The following is a 20,881-nucleotide window of genomic DNA, read 5'->3' as shown; positions in this document are numbered from 1 at the left end:
GAGATTAGAGATCCTTCTCCAAAGCTTTAAAGCAACTTCTTCAACCAATTCCAGACTCAGGAGAACTTTTATCCCTCAGGGACACACCAGGAAATCCCAGCACAGACATGGAAAATTTGGCTGGAAATCCCCAAAAATCCCTTGGAAGAACCCACCACCATCTCTCCTTTGCCCATTCACCCCAGTTTTAACCCCAAGGGTGCTCTCCCCTCCCAGCCTGGAACATCAGGGGAAAACTCCCTGAAGAGACTGAAATCCAAGGACTCGTTTTTGAAAAGCCTGAGGGACACAAGTGCTCAACACCCTCGGATTCCTTTGAAAATCCCACCCGGAGTCTCCAAAGGATTTGAAGCAGGAGCTGGACCCAGCCAGGGGTGCCTGGGACTGGGAGGGAGCAGACTTCAAATGGCCCAAACCTCCCGGGGTTCTCCCAGCCTGGATTGTTTGGCAGTTGTGCCACAAAGAGGGGAAAAAGCATTTGAAATGCTAAATACCCCAAATCAGCCCGAAATTTAACGCTGAGTTTTCTCAGTTTAGCTCCAACCAGGCTGCCTCTCCTCCCCAGTTTTTGATATTTCGCTGATTATTCCTCCAAAAGCCTTTGTCACTTCTTATTAAAACTGGCTGGAAAATAAACTTTAAACACATTTTGAAGTATTAGAAAATCAGCATTTTTTTATCACAGCTCTGGACACCTGAAGGATATTTTTTTAAAAAGCATTTCTTAATTTTTTTTTAGATGCGTGGGGTGAGATTTTACAACAAGGTTCAGGACATGGATCTGTGTCTGTGTGCTCAGCACAAGGATCTGTGTCTGTGGATTCAGGGCAGGGACCTGTGTCCATGGATTTGGGACAGGGATTTGTGTCCATGGATTTGGGACAGGGATCTGTGTCCATGGATTTGGGACAGGGATTTGTGTCCATGGATTCAGGACAGGGATCTGTGTCCATGGATTTGGGACAGGGATCTGTGTCCATGGATTCAGCACAGGGATCTGTGCCCATGGAGTCAGGACAGGGATCTGTGTCCATGGACTCAGCACAGGGATCTGTGTCCATGGATTCAGGGCAGGGATCTGTGTCCATGGATTTGGGACAGGGATCTGTGTCCATGGATTTAGGACAGGGATCTATATCCATGGATTCAGCACAGGGATCTGTGTCCATGGGCTCAGGACGTGGATCTGTGTCTGTGTGTCCAGGATGTGGACCAGTGTCCATGGATTCAGGACATGGATCCATGTCCATGGATTCAGCACAGATATCCGTGTCTGCGTGTCCAGGACAGGGATCAGTGTCCATGGATTCAGGACATGGATCTGTGTCTGTGTGCCCAGGACATGGTTTCATATCCATGGATTCAGGTCAGATACCCGTGTCTGTGTGCCCAGGACAGAGTTCCATGTCCATGGATTCAGAACAGGGATTGGTGTCTGTGTGCCCAGGACAGGGATCATGTCCATGGATCCAGGTCAGATACCCGTGTCTGTGTGCCCAGGGCGTGGCCCCCTGGCCGTACCTGTGCAGGTGGGCGGGTCGGGCTGCCAGAAGAACCTGTTCTCCACCTGCACACAGGTGATCTGGGCTGCTCCTTGCAGGGCATAGCCGGGGTTGCACTGGAAGGTGATGGAGTCCCCGGCCTCTTTGCTGTCCCCGCTCCGGCTCCCGTTCTGGGGGATCCCGGGGTCGTTGCAGGACGTGGCCGTGGAAACTGCAGGGAATTAAAAGCCCATTTGAATATCGATGTTGATTTACCAGCAGACCTGCAGCACTGGCTGTCCCGAGGCTCTGTCCTTCCCCATCCCTCCTCCCTCAGCATCCCAACGAGTTCCCCCACACACAAAAACTGCCTCTCCCTTTGCTCTGAGCATCTGCCACTGCAGCTGGGAAAGGCTCTGGGGACCAGCAACTTCAAGAGCAGCACCCAGGGAGCAGCTTTGATGTAGAATTGTGCACATGGCTCTTTACTCCATCAGCCCAGACACCCACTGATCTTCCAGGGCGTTTTTGGAGAGTTCTGTGCCAGGCACACGCTGCAAAATCAACTCAGCCACCAGCACTTCACGCTCTCCCCTGAGTGGCAGGGAAATTCAGCCTCAAGATCAGTGAAGCATCAAGCCTGACCTTTCAGAAATGTGTTTGTTTCCCTTCCAGACTTGTTGCTGCCTCTCTTTGAGGGCTGAGCTGTCCCCTGAGCTGGGGACAGGCGAAGCTTCGCCGCCGCCCGAGCTCAAGGTCTGCCAACACCACAAGGATTTACCAGCAGGGAAAATCCTGGAGTAATAGGAGTTTTGTGAGCTTATCCACCTCATTAAAGCTCCCAAGATCCTAAAGTGGACAGGTCTGAGCTCAGGTCTGGCTGCTTAGTCACACCTGCTGAACAAAGGCTTTGAGCAGGAGCAGTCAATAAAGCCCAGCTCCAGATCAGGAGCTTATTTCCTGCTAAGTTGATGAGAGTCTGTTACACCCAGGCAGTTTAGAGAAAGCTGCTCTTGAAAGAGCCAGAGGAAATCCCTCTCTTTCTGTGCAGCTGGAGATAAGGAAGTTAAGAGCCCAGGCTGGTCCTTCCTGGCAGGATGAGACACAAATCTGGCAAAAGAACCCCGAGATGGCAGCGCTGTGCTGGGTGACACAAAGCTCTGCCTCTGTCTGGGTCACCCCAAAGGTCTGAAATCCAGCAGAAACTCTCCCCAAAGTGCTGCCTTGTTCCCCTAGCCAAGCAAAGCACCCTGGACAGAAAGTTATGTAAAAAAACTACAACTTGGGAGGAGGTTTCAATGCCTCTCAGTCCAGGGAAAAACATCATCACTCACCCAACCGCTCCCTGTTTATTATCACTCCAAAACAACTGCACAAACCTGGAACCCCGGCAGAAACCCCAGGGTTTCCCTCTGGGTTTGGTCAGGGTTTATCTCTGGGTTTGGTCAGGTTTTTTCTTGGGGTTTGGTTGGACTTTCCCTCTGGGTTTGGTCAGGGGGTGGGTTTGGTTGGGGGTTTCCCTCTGGATTTGGTTGGATTTTTCCTCTGGGTTTAGTCAGGTTTTCCCTCTGTTTGGTTGGACTTTCCCTCTGGGTTTGGTTGGATTTTTCTTTTGGGTTTGGTCACATTTTCCCCTGGAGTTTGGCTGGGTTTTCCCTCTGGGTTTGGTCATGGTTTCCCTCTGGGTTTGGCTGGTTTTTCCCTCTGGATTTGGTCAGGGTTTCCCCTGGGGTTTGGTCAGATTTTCCCTCTGGGTTTGGTTGGGGTTTATCTCTGGGTTTGATTGGACTTTCCCTCTGGATTTGGTTGAATTTTTCCTTTGGGTTTGGTCAGACTTTCCCTTGGGGTTTGGCTGGGTTTTCCCTCTGGGTTTGGTCATGTTTCCCTCTGGATTTGGTTGGGTTTTCCCTCTGGGTTTGATTGGGGTTTATCTCTGGGTTTGATCGGGGTTTATCTCTGGGTTTGGCTAGAGCTTCCCTCTGGGTTTGGTTGGGGGTTTCCCTCCGGATTTGGTTGGATTTTTCCTCTGGGTTTGGTCAGGGTTCCCCTCTGGGTTTGATCGGGGTTTATCTCTGGGTTTGATGGGGATTTATCTCTGGGTTTGGTTGGACTTTCTCTCTGCATTTGGTTGGGAGTTTCCCTCTGTATTTGGTTGGATTTTTCCGGGGTTTGGTCAGATTTTCCTTTGGGGTTTGGCTGGGTTTTCCCTCTGGGTTTGGTCATGGTTTTCTCTCTGGGTTTGGTCAGATTTTTCCTCTGGATTTGGTTGGATTTTTCTTTTGGGTTTGGTCACATTTTCCCCTGGAGTTTGGCTGGGTTTTCCCTCTGGGTTTGGTCATGGTTTCCCTCTGGGTTTGGCTGGGTTTTCCCTCTGGGTTTGGTCATGGTTTCCCTCTGGATTTGGTCAGGATTTTCGTCTGGGTTTGGCTGGTTTTCCCTCTGGGTTTGATTGGGGTTTATCTCTGGTTTTGATCGGGGTTTATCTCTGGGTTTGGCTAGAGTTTCCCTCTGGGTTTGGTTGGACTTTCTCTCTGGGTTTGGTTGGGGGTTTCCCTCCGGATTTGGTTGGATTTTTCCTCTGGGTTTGGTCAGGGTTCCCCTCTGGGTTTGATCGGGGTTTATCTCTGGGTTTGATGGGGATTTATCTCTGGGTTTGGTTGGACTTTCTCTCTGCATTTGGTTGGGAGTTTCCCTCTGTATTTGGTTGGATTTTTCCGGGGTTTGGTCAGATTTTTCCTCTGTATTTGGTTGGATTTTTCCGGGGTTTGGTCAGATTTTTCCTCTGGATTTGGCTGGATTTTTTGTCTGGGTTTGGTCAGGTTTTCCCTTTGGGTTTGGTCAGGGTTTATGTCTGGGTTTGGTTGGGTTTTCCCTCTGGGTTTGGTCATGGTTTTCTCTCTGGATTTGGTCAGATTTTTCCTCTGGGTTTGGTCAGGATTTTCCTCTGGGTTTGGTCGGGTTTTCCCTCCAGCTTTGGTCAGGTTTTTGAGGGATCCCACCTGAGAACTGGATGGCAAAGCCCTGCTTGCTGGTGAAGAAGTCGGTGTTGAACTGCAGGATGACGGAGTTGAAGGTGCTGTGGATGTCCCCGGGCAGCCCCGCGCCGCTCATCTCCTTCAGCAGGATCCCCTTCTCCACCGGCCCATCCCAGATCCGCAGCACGTCGTGGAACTCCTCCGTGTGGAAAACCAAGAAATGGAGCCTGTAAGAAAACAAAAAACACCCAGAATTCAGGCCTGGAGTGTGGTTTGTACTAAATTCAGGCACCGAAATTGTCACATCTGGAATTCAGGCCTGAAATGTGGTTTGTGCCAAGTTCAGGTGGCAGATTCTGATGCTGGATTGCAGCACCTCCAGGAGTTCAGTGTGTTTTAGGAAGGTGTGGATGTTGCAGAATGAGGTTTTGATCAGCAAACAGAGGAACTTCAGCAGAGAATAGAGAGAAAATGAGGCCAGCAGAGCCAGGGCTGCAAAATCCACACCGGGAAGGGAAGGGAAGGGAAGGGAAGGGAAGGGAAACAGGAGTTAAGAAGGTGACAATGAGCTGATGCTGAGGGGTTGATTTTGGTGCTCTGAAGGCAGATTTCATTCCCTTCCTCTGGATTTCAGTGTTGGGGCTGTCCTGGAGACAGGGCTCAAGGCCTTCAGCCAAGGCACGTCCACAGGGAGTTCCTGAGGGAAAGCTGCAGGTGAGGAATTCCCATTGGAGTCTGGGCCAGGGCTGGAGCCAAGGGAGAGGCAGGAGGTCCCTCCGTGCCCAGGGAGGGCTGGTGGCACTCCAGGACAGGACAGACTGGTCCCAACACATCCCTGGTGGGATCTCCCCCTGCTCTGCTGGGGGAGGATGAGGAGCAGGTGGATCCAGGCTCTTCCCAGAGCTTTGGGATCTTCCCAGGTCAGAAGAACCATCCAAGAACCAAATCCTGCCCTGGTTGTGGTGGAGCCACCAGCTGAAGGCTGCAGTTCTGACTTATGGAATGTCCTGAGTGGGGATGGACCCACAGGGATCATCAAATCCAATCCAGGCCCTGCAGACACCCCCAAATCCCACCCTGCCCTTGAGGGTGTTGTCCAAACCCTCCTGGAGCTCTGGGAGCCATTCCCAGGAGCTGATCCCTTCCCCTCCTGGAGAGGAGGGATTTCCCTGTCCCTGCCTGTCCCTGCCCCATTTTCCCTCTGGCACAACAAAATCAGGCCAACCACGGGCAACTCGACCCCGGTGTGAAAGGGGGGCACAAACTTAGAAAACAGGGGAAAAAAAATAAATCTGTAAAAAAAGAAACCCATCAGGTGCTGTGCTTGAAATCCCTGCCAGCCCATGGAGGCAAACAGGGAAGATTTCACTTGGCTGCTTTCCCATTTATCTGGGGCAAAGATAAATAAATCAGGGAGAGCCATTAAAAAAAAAAAAAAAAAAAAAAAAGGAAGGGGGGAGGGAAAAAAAAAAAAAAAAAAGCCCCACTGCAAAATCCTCAGCAACAAAATGATGCCCACAGAAGAAGCTGGGAGAAACCAAAAGAGCTGAATCATAAATCTCCTGAGCAGGGACCTTGAGCAAAGAGAAATAAAGCCAGGCTTGAGGAAAATCAGGATGGATGGTGCAGAGCTGTTCTCCACGGCTGCCTCGCTGTGATTGTGTTTGTTCCCAGCCTTCACTGGGCCCAGTGAGCCAGAAATGCTGGAAAAAACTCATCCCTGGAGACCTTGGGATGGGGGAGAGGCTGCCAGAGGTTGAGCTGGGGTGGGAAGTGCCACCAGCAGTGGGGCTGCCTCAACCACCCCCATTTCAACCCCTCAACCACCCCCATTTCATTTCTTGGAGAAAAAACAACTTCAGGGGGAGAAAAACCAACTGTGCCAGGGGGAGAAAACCTTGACCCAGGGGATCCATGGGACAGGCTGTCCAGTGCCTGGAATCTCTTGGGATATCAGATCTGGAGTTCCCTGGAGCAAATCCATCTATTCCACAGGCCCATCTCAGCTTTTCCCTGATGCTGGAGACCAGACAGAGCCCCTCCTTCAGCAGACAATGGGGGGGAAAGGAGTTTTATTCCTGAGGGGAAAGGAGTTTTATCCCTGAGGGGAAAGAAGTTTCATTCCAGAGGGGAAAGGAGTTTCATTACAGCACCCTGACAATCCAAATTTCCCAATTACGGGCATGGAAATGCATTAAAAAAAAACCCCAAAAAACCAAAAAAACCCAAAACAAAACAACAAACAAACAAACAAACAACCCCCCCCCAAACAAAACAAAAAACACAAAAAACCCCAAAAAACCCCAAAAAAACCACCACCACCACCACCAAAAACAAAAAAAAAACCAAAATCAAAAAACAAAAAACAAACAAACAAACAAAAAACCCCCAAAAAACCAAAAAACAAACAAACAAACAAAACCCCCAAAACCCCAACCAACACAAATTAGCCATTGGGGAGATTATATAAATAAAAATGTGAGAGAGGGGAAGTTCTGCCAGCTTAGCAAGGAGCAGAGAGGAGAGTCCATCTCTGCCCTTGAGGAGCTTTTCCCAGAGCTCCCCCCCACCCCAGGGACCCTCCTGGGCTGTTTCATGCTGACACTCCCCATCCAATCCTGGCTCTGCTGGGCAAGGCTGGGACCCCCCCGGCACAGAGGTGCCACCAAAGCCACCCCAGGAGCAGTTTGGTGTTTGCCCACTGCCTCCCTCTGCCCCAGAGAGGCTCGAAAGCTGTCCCTGGGAAGTGGAATATCCCCAAATGCTGGGAGTGGTGACGTTCCCAAGGCAGCCAGAGCTGTTTGGGATGCACAGGGCGGGGTTTTGGGGTGTCTGGGCAGGGCCAGGAGCTGCACTGGATGATCCCTGTGGGTCCCTTCCAGCTCTGGGTATTTTCTCACTGTTCTTTTGAGGTGAAATGCTGGAAAGTGGAACCTGTCCATCCATACCCATGGAAGTGGGATGGATCAACAACAGCAGTGGATTTTTACAACACTGGGATCAGGGATGGACCCACCTCTGCCATGTCTCTGTGTCCCCTGCAATTTCCATCCATTTCCCAGCACATTTTCCTCCTTCTTCCTCCTCTCCCAGCCCAGCCAAGGCACTCCATGTCCCAAATTAATCCCCTCTGCACGAGCAGCCCTCTCCCTTTCAGTGCAGACTCATTTTTCTCCCTGTCTCGCCCCCCTGCCCTTCCCCTCGTGCTGTGCAGATACAGCTTCATTCCAAAAAAGCTCTGGTGATTAATTTTCATGTAAGTTACAAATGAGAGCTTTATACAATTGTATCATGCGTGAAGAGGATTATTTTTTCCAATGGATTACCATAAAAATGAAGTTGCTGGGAATGTGCTCTCTCGACTCCCCCTGAGATCAGCTGTGCTGCTGGAGCTGGGAAGGGAAGGGGCAGGGAAAGGGAGCTCTGAGCCCTGGGAAAGGCAGGTGTGTGTGGCTCTGACACCTCCTGGAACCTTCTCCTTCCACTCCTGCCCCTTTCCAAGCCTTTGGTTGATCCCAAACCTCTGCTCACGTGGCTGCTTTTAGGGATTACAGGAGCAAAGTTGCTGAAGCAGCCTTTGGATGGGGGGGAAAAACAAGCCTCTTCACTCTGTCCTATAAAAACCTCTTCCAGGAGAATAAAAATAGAGGAGATTTCAAGTGGAAGTTGCCTGTGCAGGGATTTAGCTGCTTTGGCCGTGCTTTTTTCTCCTCTGCTCACACCCAAGTCCATCCATTATTGAGCCATTCCGAAGGGCAGCGCTAATGGAGGGAATTTCTGCATGAAATAAAAATGAAAACACCGGCCCAAAGCTGCCTCCAGCAGAAATCCACGGGCTAAAAGCAGCAGGGAGCTCACCCAGAGGGACAGGATGTGCTGGAGAGGTGGTGGGTGCTGAGAAAATGGGATTGAGAGGGGAGGAATTCAGGATGGAACAGCCACAGGCTTGGGATGAGCCAGGAATGGCTGACAAGCACTGGGGAGTGCTGGGAGAGGATTGTTATTACTATTATTATTATTATTATTATTATTATTATTACTATTGGAGATGCTGGGAGAGGATTCTTATTCTTATTCTTATTCTTATTCTTATTCTTATTCTTATTCTTATTCTTATTCTTATTCTTATTCTTATTCTCTTATTCTTATTCTCTTATTTTTTTTATTCTTTTATTCTTATTCTTAATTTTGAGGTGCATTTCTCCCCCTCAAATCCCACCACTCAATCAAAGCTTGGCTTGCCCAAATATTCCAGTTTTCCTGGAATGTGTGGGAAGGGCTTTGAGGGCTTTGGCAGGGCTGGGCAAACATCCCACTGCGGGTGGTGGGGCAGAAGGGAAGGATCAGGGAGCAGGAACTGCCTGAATTCCTGGGCCATTCCCTGGGATTTCCTGCACCTCCATTACCCCAGGATTGTGGCACTTTTGGGAAGTTCCTCATTAATCTGGTGGGAATAAAAAGGCTTAATTCTGGATACATCCCATTCAGGAGAGGGTGGAAAGCTGTCCATGGACACCAAAGCTCTGGGATGAGCACAGGAACACCAGGACATGGGCTGGGACACACAGGGGACACACAGGGCTAAAATCACAGGAGCAGTGATGCCACTGAGGGCTCTGGGCTGGTGGGAAATAAAACCCTTAATCCCAGCCCAGACTATTCCCTGATTCTGGAACCAAAGCAGTGACTTCTCCCTGCTTGTCCCTCTCAGGAGTGACAGGAGCTTCTCCCTCCTTGTTTTATTGAATTATTGACCTGGAAAAATCAGCCAAAGCACAGGAGCCAGCTCACCCAATGGTGCACCCAGGCTCTGCCTCGATGGTCCAGATGCAGTTGAGGTTGTGGTCGTAGGGAGTTGGGTATCCTGGAGAAAGGATCCGTCCCGAGGCCTCTCCTCTGATGGTCCCTCCACACTCGGCTGGAACAAAAATATTTATGGGGTTAGGGAGGAAGATTCGTGGCTTTCTGTGGCTCTTGCTTGGCAACAATCTCGCCCTGCAACTGAGATTATTCCTGGCTTTTCCCAGGGATTCTAAAGGCTTACAGAAAGATGAAGAGAATTCGTTGAATTCGGCTGAGTTATCAGAATTATTCTGCATTTCTGAGCTCGTTCTGAGCACCTGGCAAAGCTTCCCTCCACCCTCCTGAATCTCCAGGGAGGGAAAGCAGAGCCTGCCAGGATCCTGCTTCCCTGCTCCACACGTGGAGGGTGAAGGAGCTTTGCTCCTCTGCTTGGATTCATCAGAAAATGAAGGATAAGAAGGCAAAGAACGTGTAAATGTCATCGTAAATGAACTGCAAAGAACGTGAGGACTTGTAATAATTTCCATAAGATATCCGTTCAAATTCTGTAATTTTCATTTCTTTGAGTTTTCCTTCATTTCTTTTTAATTTCCACACGCTCAGACACGGCCTCGTACCCAACACACGTAGAGCAAACAGGGTGAAGGTTGAGAAAGTGCACGAATGACAGAAATTTATCTTTTGACATCAATAAATGAGGCTCAAATCCCAGCCAAGCAACGGTCCTGCCTCCTGGGAGAGAGAACACGGAGTGCCAGGGGCTGAGCACATCCCTGGGCGTGGAGATCCCCCAGGGGACTCGGTGTCCAACACCTTCCCCATGTCCTGGGCACAGCGGGACAGGAATCCGCAATCAGCCCCATTCCTTTAACACACCAAACCCCAAAGCAGAATCTTCCCAGCAGGTGAAAGGGGAACTCAGGACTCAGCAGAGGGAATTGAAATGTCTGGGGATGGGATCAGATGAGCTCTCAAATAAAGCTGGCTCTGAGCTGTCACCTGCCAGGACACACGTTGGTGTCACTGTCAGGAGGTGCCACTCACTGAACACGGCCACAGCCAAAGGACAAGGGCTGGAAACACACAAGGAAGCAAAAAAAATCTTGTCAAATGTGTGTTTAGGGCAGAGAATTTCACGTCAAAGCTGCTTCAAGTGTTCTCCAGCTCACACAGGACCTTCGTCACATTAATTAGCGAAGATGGGTAATTAATAGCAGAGTTAATGGATCAGCAAAGCAGGGACATAAAATGGTCAGGGTGGGGAAGGCACAAGGAAATCACTTCCTGGAGGTTTTGGAGGAGCAGGAGGTGTCTCCATCTTGAGGAGCCTCACCACACTCACCACAAGTTAATTAGTGCAGGTGTAATTAATATGAGAGTTAATGTCACATGGATGAGCAAAGCAGGGACAAGGGTGGTCAGGGTGGGGAATGCACAAGGAAATAATTTCCTGGAGGTTTTGGAGGAGCAGGAAGTGTCTCCATCTCAAGATGCCTCACAGAGGATCCTCACCACACTCACCACAAATTAATTAGTGCAGGTACAATTAGGTACAATTAATATGAATGTTAATGTGACATGGATGAGCAAAGCAAGGACAAAAGGTGGTCAAGGTGTGAGATCCAAGGAAATCACTTCCTGGAAGTTCTGGTGGAGAAGGAGGAGGTGTCTCCATCTCAAGGACCCTTACCACACACAGCTTAATTAGTGCAGATGCAATTAACAGCAGAGTTAATGTCAGTGGATGGGTAAAGCAGGGACAAGGGTGGTCAGGGTGGGGAATGCACAAGGAAATAATTTCCTGGAGGTTTTGGAGGAGCAGGAAGTGTCTCCATCTCAAGATGCCTCACAGAGAATCCTCACCACAACTTAATTAGTGCAGATAGAGGTAATTAATAGCAGAGTTAATATCAGTGGATCAGCAAAGCAGGGACATAAAATGGTCAGGGTGGGGTATCCAAGGAAATCCCAGAGTGTTGGAGGAGCAGGAGGTGTCTCCATCTCGAGGAGCCTCACCACACTCACCACAACTTAATTAGTGCAGACGCAATTACCAGCAGAGTTAATGTCAATGGATCAGCAAAGCAGTGACCAAGGGTGTTCAGGGTGTGGGATCCAAGGAAATGTCTCCCTGGAGGTTTTGGAGGAGCAGGAAATGCCTCGCAGAGGATCCTCACCACAACTTAATTAGTGCAGACAGGGGTAATTAATAGGGATAATTAATAGCAGAGTTAATATCAGTGGATCAGCAAAGCAAGGACGTAAAATGGTCAGGGTGGGGTATCCAAGGAAATCCCACTCTGGAGAGTGTTGGAGGAGCAGGAGGCGTCTCCATCTTGAGGAGCCTCACCACACTCACCACAACTTAATTAGTGCAGAGAGGGGTAATTAATAAAGAGTTAATATCAATGGACATATTGATAGAGAGTTAATATCAAAGGACATAAAATGGTCATGGTGGGACATCCAAGGAAATCCCAGAGTGTTGGAGGAGCAGGAGCTGTCTCCATCTTGAGGATCCTCACCACAACTTAATTAGTGCAGATAGGGGTAATTAATAGGGGTAATTAATAGCAGAGTTAGTATCAGTGGATCAGCAAAGCAAGGACGTAAAATGGTCAGGGTGGGGTATCCAAGGAAATCCCAGTCTGGAGAGTGTTGGAGGAGCAGGAGCTGTCTCCATCTTGAGGAGCCTCACCACATTCACCACAACTTAATTAATGCAGACAGGGATAATTAATAAAGAGTTAATATCAATGGATCAGAAAAGCAGGGACATAAAATGGTCAGGGTGGGATATCCAAGGAAATCCCAGAGTGTTGGAGGAGCAGGAGGTGTCTCCATCTTGAGGAGCCTCACCATAACTTAATTAATGCAGATAGGGGTAATTAATAAAGAATTAATATCAATGGATCAGCAAAGCAGGGACATAAAATGGTCAGGGTGGAGTATCCAAGGAAATCTCTCCCTGGAGGAGCAGGAGGAGGAGGATGAGGAGGTGTCTCACCCACACAGGTCGGCAGGGGCTGGTCCCAGGCTCTCCTCTCCCCGGTCAGGCACACCAGGACCCTGGTGCCCCTCAGGGTGTACCCGGGGTCGCAGCTGAAGGACACTGAGCTGCCAGCAAAGTGTCCCTCGTCGTGCACCTTGTACCCAAACTGGGGGATCCCGGGGTCCTCGCACTTGATGAGCTCAAAACCTGCAGCAGGGAGGAAAGGGCAGCTGGGGATTGCACAGCCAGGAGGGTTCCACACAAAGCTCTGGTGGTGTTTTCTTCTTACTATCACTTGTTGGGAAACAGAAGGGTTGGAAACTAAACCAAAGGGTTGGAAATTAGTGGGGTTTTAATTAATGTTGGAGTTGTGATCTGGATTTTTGGGTGGCTACAGCCTCGATGGGAAAGGTTTGATCATATCCCAGGGAACAGGGTCAGGAGGAGAGGGAACAGCCTTGAGCTGTGCCAGGCTGGACATCAGCAGGAATTTCTCCATGGAAAGGGTGGTCAGGCCTTAGAACTGCCCAGGGAGGTTTGGAGTGCCCAACCCTGGAGGTCCCCAAGGAATTCCTGGATGTGGCACTCAGTGACAAGGTGGGCATCAGGCACAGCTTGGACTTGATGGGCTTGGAGGGCTTTTCCACCCTCAATAATCCTGGGACTCTGATCCTTTCCAGCTCCACTTTGGGTACAACATCAGCACAGAAAGGACCCTTCACTCACACACAGCACAAACCCCACACAAAATCCACCTTGGCCTGTGGGATTCCCAGCAAACACAAACACACGGGATTGAGACTCACTGGAGAACTGCAGCTCGAAGCCTTTGCTGGTGTTGGCCGTGTCAGAGATGAACTCCAGCCACATGGAGCTGGAGGTGCTGTTGATGCTGGTGCCCAGCAGCTCCGAGCGGCTGAAGGTGCCCAGCAGCCGGGCTGAGCTGTTGGTGCCATCGTAGACCTGGGGGGAGAGAGAGATCCAGCCTGGAAAAGCCTCTCCTGGGCTAGTCTAGGGGTCAAACCATCACTGACTGCCCAGACAGGCTGTCCCTGGATCCCTGGAAGTGTCCAAGGTCAGCTTGGACAGGGCTTGGAGCAGCCTGGGACAGTGGGAGGTGTCCCTGCCCAGGTCCCTTCCCTGGATTTCTCTGCTCAGTCTCACTGAGATCTAGAACAGAGAAATGCTGAGAAATTTATTCCAAAGTGAAAACAAAGAGAGAAAATGTGCTGAGGTCCCTTCAGACACCTCACACCCCCTCATCCCACTCCCACCCTGTCCCTGCTCTGCTCACAGCCACACCCTGGGCTGTCCTTTGGCTTTTTTTGGTGGAGCAGCTCCTGATAAATGCCCTGATTTGAGGTCAAGGAATTTGCTCCTGGCACTGAGCTGATCCCGGGTATTAGAGGGAAAAGGGAAGGAAACAACCAACCCCACTCTGAATTCCAGCTGGAAAAGCAGCTCTAACCCTTCAGCATTTGTGCCACAAGTGATCCAGGAGTGACCCACGAATGCAAAGATCCAGGGATCTCAACTAGAAGCCTGACTTGATGAAACTGCACAGTGCTGCCCACCTGAGGAGCAGGATTTACACCCTGCAGGATCTGCACCCTCCTCCTCCTCACTTTGCACACAGGGTTGCATCTCCTCTACTCTCTTTCCCAAGGAGCAGCTGCTGAAAAAACCCAATTTTTTCCCCCCAGACTGACTCAGAGATGAGACTTGAACTTGCTGTGATTTAAAAAAAAAAACCACTAATTTTATTTTTTTTTTTTTTTTTTCTTTCCCTTTGTGAGGACCAAGAGCAGCTCCTCACTAGTGGAGATCGATAGGAACCTCCCTCAGATGAGCAGCTGATGAACAAACCCGCTGGGAGAACGTAACTCCTCTGACAAGGAGCACATTCCTTGCATTAACAGGAAATTTTTCTCCCTTTCCAATCATTTGTGGATTACTCCTCTCCTGGAGTGTGACACTTCAGTGAGGACTGACATTCCTGGGAAGACGCCTGAGCACATCCTGCTAATGTTAATGCCTCCTCCAAAACCATCCCTTTGGTTAATAAAAAACTCAGCCTTGGATTTGTCTCCTCCTCCACAGAGTCCTGGAGCTTGGAGAGTCTGAGAGGAGTCTGGAGTTCTGCATTTCAATCAGGGGATTGTCTTTTTGGGACAAACCAGCCTTGATTCTTCAAAGCACTAAAAGAATGCTCCAAACCCTCACACTTCTGACAGATGAGGAGTTTTTCCTCTACAATTCCACAGCTGAGAGCTGAAGTTTAGCTGCTCTGGGAGAAATCTGATCTTCCAAACTGCTCTGCCAACAACTCCACAGCACTGGAGCATTCCTGGGCTGACACAGAGGTCACTCCCACCTAATCCCACCAACATTTTAGAGCACTCAGAGACGTTTCTCTCATGAGCATCTCCACTGCCCCAGCTGGAATTACCTTGAGGACATCTCCTGCCTCCAGCTCGAAGGTCCTGGCTTTCAGCTGGATGCCTTTCCCTGGCTGGCTCTGGATGGAGTAGATGCACTCGTGGTTGTTGTTGTAGTTCAGGGGGTAGTTGGGGGACAGCAGCACCCCCTGGGTCCCCGTCACGGACGAGCCACATTCAGCTGCACCAAGACACAGTGACATGGACATTTCAGTGACCCCAGACATGTCCTGGCCACACCACAATGCAGGTGGCTCCTCTGAGGGCCACAGCTGCTCAGCCCTCCCTGCAGCAGGAAGGGAAGAGGCTTCTCCCTTGTTGTTTTTTCACTGCTGATGATTAAAGTTTTATCTTCCATGTATTTCAGGTTCTGTGGTGCCCAGGGGTGCAGCTCTGAGCTCACAGTCAGTGTCACTCAGCTCTGCACACAGCAGGGACACAAAACAAATCCTTTTCCTGCTGGAAACTACGGACAACTGTTAGAAGTTTTCAGGCCCAAAAGCACAAACAAGGGTGGGCTGAAGGGAGGAGAAACAAGGATGGGACCTCACAACCTGGAGCTGGAATTGGACAATTAAACCCCAATATGCAAATGGAGCAAAACTTATCAAAGTGTGAGACCTGGTGACCTTTTGTCCATTTTATGACAATTTTGTGACCATTTTGGGTCCACCTTGGCTCTTGCCCTGCCCAAGGTGCACCTTAAAGACCTTTTAATAAATCTCTACTTTATTCCCAGCTCTGTCCAGTCTCTGTCCCAGCTCAGCCCTCCCAAGGCATCACCACAACCTGCAGATTGTCCCCTTTTCCACCACATTTTCCAGCCAGGCTTTTCTCCTCCTTCAGAACCTGCAGAAATGGGAATCTGGGGGGGATCTATGAAAATATAAATCTGTGTGAATCTCTGTGAAATCTGTGGGAAATCTGTGTTAATCTGTGTAAAATCGATATAAATCAGTATAAATCTGTGGGGAATTGTGGAAAGGTGAATCTGTGTGAATCTCTATGAAACCTGTGAGGATCTGTGGGGAATCTGTATAAATCTGTGTGAATCTGTGTAAATCTGTGTAAAATCAGTATAAATCTGTATAAATCAGTCTGAACTCATATAAATCTGTGTAAAATCTGTATAAATCTGTATAAAACTGGATGAAGCAGTGGGGAATTTGTGGGGAACCTGTGTAAATGTAAATCTGTGTGAATCTGTAAATCTCTGGTGAAATCTGTGAGAATCTGTGCAAAATCAGTATAAACCTGTATAAATCTGTGTGAACCTGTATAAATCTGTGTAAAATCAGTATAAATCAGTATAAATCTGTGAGAATCTGTATAAATCAGTGTAAAATCAGTATAAATCTGTATAAATCTGTGTGAACCTGTATAAATCAGTGTGAATCTGTGTAAAATCAGTATAAATCTGGGTGAATCAGTGGGGAATTTGTGGAGAACCTGTGTAAATATAAATCTGTGTGAATCTCTATGAAACCTGTGAGGATCTGTGGGGAATTTGTATAAATCTGTATAAATCTGTGAGAAACCGTATAAATCTGTGTAAAATCAGTGTGAATCTGTATAAATCTGGGTTAACCAGTGGGGAATTCGTGGGGAACCTGTGTAAATGAAAATCTGTGTGAATCTCTGGTGGAACCTGTGGGAAATCTGTGTAAAATCAGTATAAATCTGTGTGAATCTGTGTAAAATCAATACAAATCTGTATAAATCTGTGTGAACCTGTATAAATCTGTGTAAAATCAGTATAAATCTGTATAAAATCTGTATAAATCTGGGTGAATCAGTGGGGAATTCGCGGGGAACCTGTGTAAATGTAAATCTGTGTGAATCTCTATGAAACCTGTGAGGATCTGTGGGGAATTTGTATAAATCTGTGAGAATCTGTGTAAAATCAGTATAAATCTGTATAAATCTGTGTGAACCCGTATAAATCTGTGTAAAATCAGCATAAATCTGTAGAAATCTGGGTGAACCTGTATAAATCAGTGTGAATCTGTGTAAAATCAGTATAAACCTGTATAAATCAGTGTGAACTTGTATAAATCTGTATAAAATCTGTATAAAATCAGTATAAATCTGGGTTAACCAGTGGGGAATTCGTGGGGAACCTGTGTAAATGCAAATCTGTGTGAATCTCTGGTGGAACCTGTGGGAAATCTGTGTAAAATCAGTATAAATCTGTGTGAATCTGTGTAAAATCAATACAAATCTGTATAAATCTGTGTGAACCTGTATAAATCTGTGTGAATCTGTGTAAAATCAGTATAAACCTGTATAAATCTGGGTGAATCAGTGGGGAATCTGTGTAAATGTAAATCTGTGTGAATCTCTATGAAACATGTGAGGATTTGTGGGAAATCTGTATAAATCTGTGTGAACCTGTATAAATCTGTGTAAAATCTGTATAAAATCAGTATAAATCTGGGTTAACCAGTGGGGAATTCGTGGGGAACCTGTGTAAATGCAAATCTGTGTGAATCTCTGGTGGAACCTGTGGGAAATCTGCACAAACCTGTGCGAACCTGTGTAAAATAAGTATCAATCTTGTGTGAGGCTGCACAGATCTGTGTGGCTCTGCCTCAGAACAACCCCACGCTGAGGATTTTCTGTTCCTCCCACACGAGCCAGCCATGAGTCACTGTTTTCCCAGCCTGTTTACCCTGGGAGATTTTCCTGCTGTCAAACACTGGCTGCCTGATGCTCTGGGGCTGTGGGGACAGGCAGGGATGGGGACAGGCACTCCAAAGTCCCCCCCAGAGTAATTTTTGGGATCAACCTTGTGTTCTTGAGTGTCCCCAGAGCTCGTGGAGTGAGGAGAGCACGGCAGGGCAGCTCCTGGCTCTGCTGCTCCTCCAGGGAAGGGTGAAGGGAGGAGCAGCAGATGCACCCAGAGGAGGCGTTTTGGAGGTGACTTTGTCCTCTGCTCTTGCCAAGGGATGAAAAGCAGGATTTTGGCACAGAATCCCCAGGGATGGTGCTGGGGGTGTCTCAGGGAGCTCTCCTGGCCAGAGGGTTTGGAGAAAGGAACAAAAGCCACTCTGAGCTCTCCCCAGCCCGTGTCTGGGACAGGAGCTGAATACAGAGTGTCTGGGAGAGCAATTAAACCTCCTGTGATTTAATGAGTCAGTCTCCCGTTTCCATCCCTATCCAGGCAGATCTGAGCAGGCAGTGGGGACACAGTGACAGAGCTGTCACCTGCCACAGAGCTCTGGGCCATCAGCCCTGAGTTTGCCCTGTCATGATCAACCCAAGCTGTTCATCCAGAGCCAGGAACAGCAGCCACGGTGTCCACTCAGTGCTGCTGTCTGAGCCTCGAGTTTAAAGCTTTGTAAATGATTATTTTTTTTGATTCTCATTCCCCCTGATGAGCTTTATCTGCAGCCTGATTGTTATTCCTGCCCTGCAGAGGCTGCCTGGCCCAGCAGGATGAGGCTCAGGGCTCAGCAGGGCTGGGAAATTCAGCACCACGGGCTGGGAGGAGGCAGAATTGGGCTCTGCTGGGGAGCCCTGCCCTGAAATGGCCCTCAAAGGTCACCCAGAGCTCGGGACAATCTCCTGAGCAGGTCTGGCCACCAGGTGAGATCTGCAGGAATCCCTCAGGCTCTGAGTGAGAACTGGGAACAATTTCCTATTGAAATTCTACACCCAAAAAAGGTGTGACATCTTTTCCCCAAGGCCTGGAGCATCCCTCCTTCCTTCCAAATCTGTGTCCCTGTTCTGTCACACTCCCCATCCCTGCCAGGTCAGAGTTCTGCACCTCCCTGCAGCAGGAACAGCAGCCAGGAGCCAGCTCCGTGCTGCAGATCAATCCTTCCCCTCCTCTGCCCTTGCATTTATTGATTTAGCACTGCAAAAAAAAAACAGCTGGAGGGGCTAAAAAAGGCCCTGCAGTGGTCAGGAAGGGAAAGGTCAGGAGAGGAAGGGAAAGGTCAGGAAGGGAAAGGTGTAAGAAATGTGTGGACAGCAAAGGAGAGGTCACAGCCACAGGAGTTTCCCAGGCACATCCACAGTAAAGTGGGATTTAAATAAAGTGCCTGGGTGTGGAGGTGACAGCACTCTGTAACTCCAAGGGGGAACACCTAAAACCAGGGCTGGCAGCAGGAACTGCCCCAGAAGGGAGGAGCAGCTCTGGAATCACTGGGGGCACAGGGGCTCCTGGGGACGTGCCACCTCCTGCGGACGTGCCACCCCCCTGTGCCCAGCTGGGGAGGGCACTGAGCCCTCGTGCAGGGCTGGAAGCTCCTTCCAGCTGCCTCTCCCCCATCCCTGCCCCGGATCCCCCCGTGATCCCATCCCAGGGGTGTCACCCACCCATCCCAGTGATGTCACTCATCCCTCCCAGGGAATATCACCCATCCCAGGGGTGCTCTCGTCCATCCCAGGGGTGTCACCTAACCCAGGGATGTCACCCCTCCATCCCAGGAGTGTCACCCCTCCATCCCAGGGGATGTCACCCATCCCAGGGAATGTCATCCATCCCAGGGGTGCCACACATCCAACCCTGGGGCGCTCCCATCCATCCCAGGAATGTCACCCATCCATCCTAGGGGTGTCACCCTTTCATCCCAGGGGTGTTCCCATCCATCCCAGTGGTGTTTCCATCCACCCCAGGGGTGTTCCCATCCATCCTAGGGATGTGACCCACTTCAGGGATGTCACCCATCCCTCCCAGGAATGTCACCCATCCCAGGGGTGCTTCCATCCATCCATCCATCCATCCATCCATCCATCCATCCATCCATCCATCCATCCATCCATCCCACGGAGTATCACTCATCCCAGGGCTTCTCCCATCCATCCCAGGGAGTATCACCCATTCCAGGGATGTCACCCATCCATCCCAGGGGCAGGGCTGTCACCCATCCCAGGGCATGTCCATCATCCACCCCAGGAATGTCACCCATCCCAGGGGTTCTGCCACCCATCCCAGGGCCTGTCCCCCACCCCAGTGCACATCCCCCATCCATCCCAGGGATGTCACCCATCATTCCCAGGGCCCGTCCCCACCCCGGGGCCCGTCCCCCACCCACCCATCCCTGCCCACCTCCAGAGGTCAGCACAGCGGGAGCAGCCAAGCAGAAGGAAAGCACATGACCACCTACCAACACACCTTGGCAGAGGCGAACTCCACACACGCCGTCTCCCGCCCAGGCAGGTGATGCGGGCCGCGCCCTCCAGCCGGTACCCCGGGAAGCAGGAGAAGCTCAGCACGTCCCCCACCCCGAACTGCAGCCCCTTCCTGATGCTGTAGGCCGGCACTTCTGGCTCGTCACACGGCTCCAAGTCATATTCTGGAGGGGACAAATGAGTTTGATGGCGTGGAGGGAGTGTTGCTCTGATTTTTTTCAGCCTTCTGGTTGTTTTTCTTTCCTACTGGAGTTTCTCGCGCTTGTGACAAAAACAAAGACTGGTATTTTGTAAACAAAACATTCTTTGACAAATTGATGGACTTCTGCATTGACCACTGAGGTCAGAGGGGTGTTCCTCTCATCTCCCAGTCCTTGACCAAATCCCAAAAACGATATAAATTGAGATCCCCCAAATAAACTTTCCTTTTCATCTCACATCCTGACAAGCTAGTTTGATTCTTTTTGTGTGCTCTTGCAGCAGCAGGAGGGTACTTGGGATTCTCTCCTTCCTGGAGAGGATACGCGTGGACCCAATATTTTCTGAGCCTGAGAACTGCTGAGCTCTTCCCAAGGGAAACTTTTCAACAGCTTTTCTTTTCCCCAAAACAACCTTGTGTAAACAATATTCCTTTCCCACAACAACAGGAGTTGTTTGCTATTTCTGTTACTGAGCCAATGGAGAGGTGTCAGTCCTATGGACCAATAATGTAACTTCTAGTGCAGTGTGTTATAAAAGGGCTGAATGAATTGTAAATAAACCTTTTGATTTCTACTGCCTCCTGACTGGAGTCAAACATCTTTATTTCGTGTCCTCCTGTGACAGACACAAGGATCCAAAGGAGTTCTGAGCCCTGATCCAGCAGCTGGGAATCCATGAGGATGGAATCCTGTTTGAGCTATAAAAACCCACCTGGATTTCACCCCTGACCTAAAACTCTGGAGGTTCTCTAGAGAGAACATGAGGATCCAAAGGAGCTCTGAGCCCTGATCCAGCTGCAGTGAATTGAGGAAGATTCCAAGCCATGAAAACCCACCTGGATTTCATCCCCAA

At 49.5% G+C, this 20,881-nt stretch overlaps 1 protein-coding gene across 1 annotated transcript in view; it reads right to left on the bottom strand.

Moving 5' to 3' along the window:
• CSMD2 (CUB and Sushi multiple domains 2) overlaps positions 1–20,881 on the bottom strand; it is a gene marked incomplete at both ends in the record, with an annotated part of 295,395 nt that overhangs the window by 62,817 nt on the left and 211,697 nt on the right. Inside the window, 7 exon segments of the mRNA XM_083879352.1 lie at positions 1,522–1,713; positions 4,481–4,683; positions 9,248–9,374; positions 12,267–12,458; positions 13,058–13,214; positions 14,701–14,870; positions 19,804–19,992. Coding sequence (XP_083735478.1) covers positions 1,522–1,713; positions 4,481–4,683; positions 9,248–9,374; positions 12,267–12,458; positions 13,058–13,214; positions 14,701–14,870; positions 19,804–19,992 — 1,230 coding nt within the window.

Source organism: Zosterops lateralis, assembly GCF_965231275.1.
Source record: "Zosterops lateralis genome assembly, chromosome: 28".
Classification (NCBI taxonomy): domain Eukaryota; kingdom Metazoa; phylum Chordata; class Aves; order Passeriformes; family Zosteropidae; genus Zosterops; species Zosterops lateralis.
The sequence above is the reverse complement of the archived record's forward strand: the minus strand, read 5'-3'. Positions and strand labels throughout refer to the sequence as shown.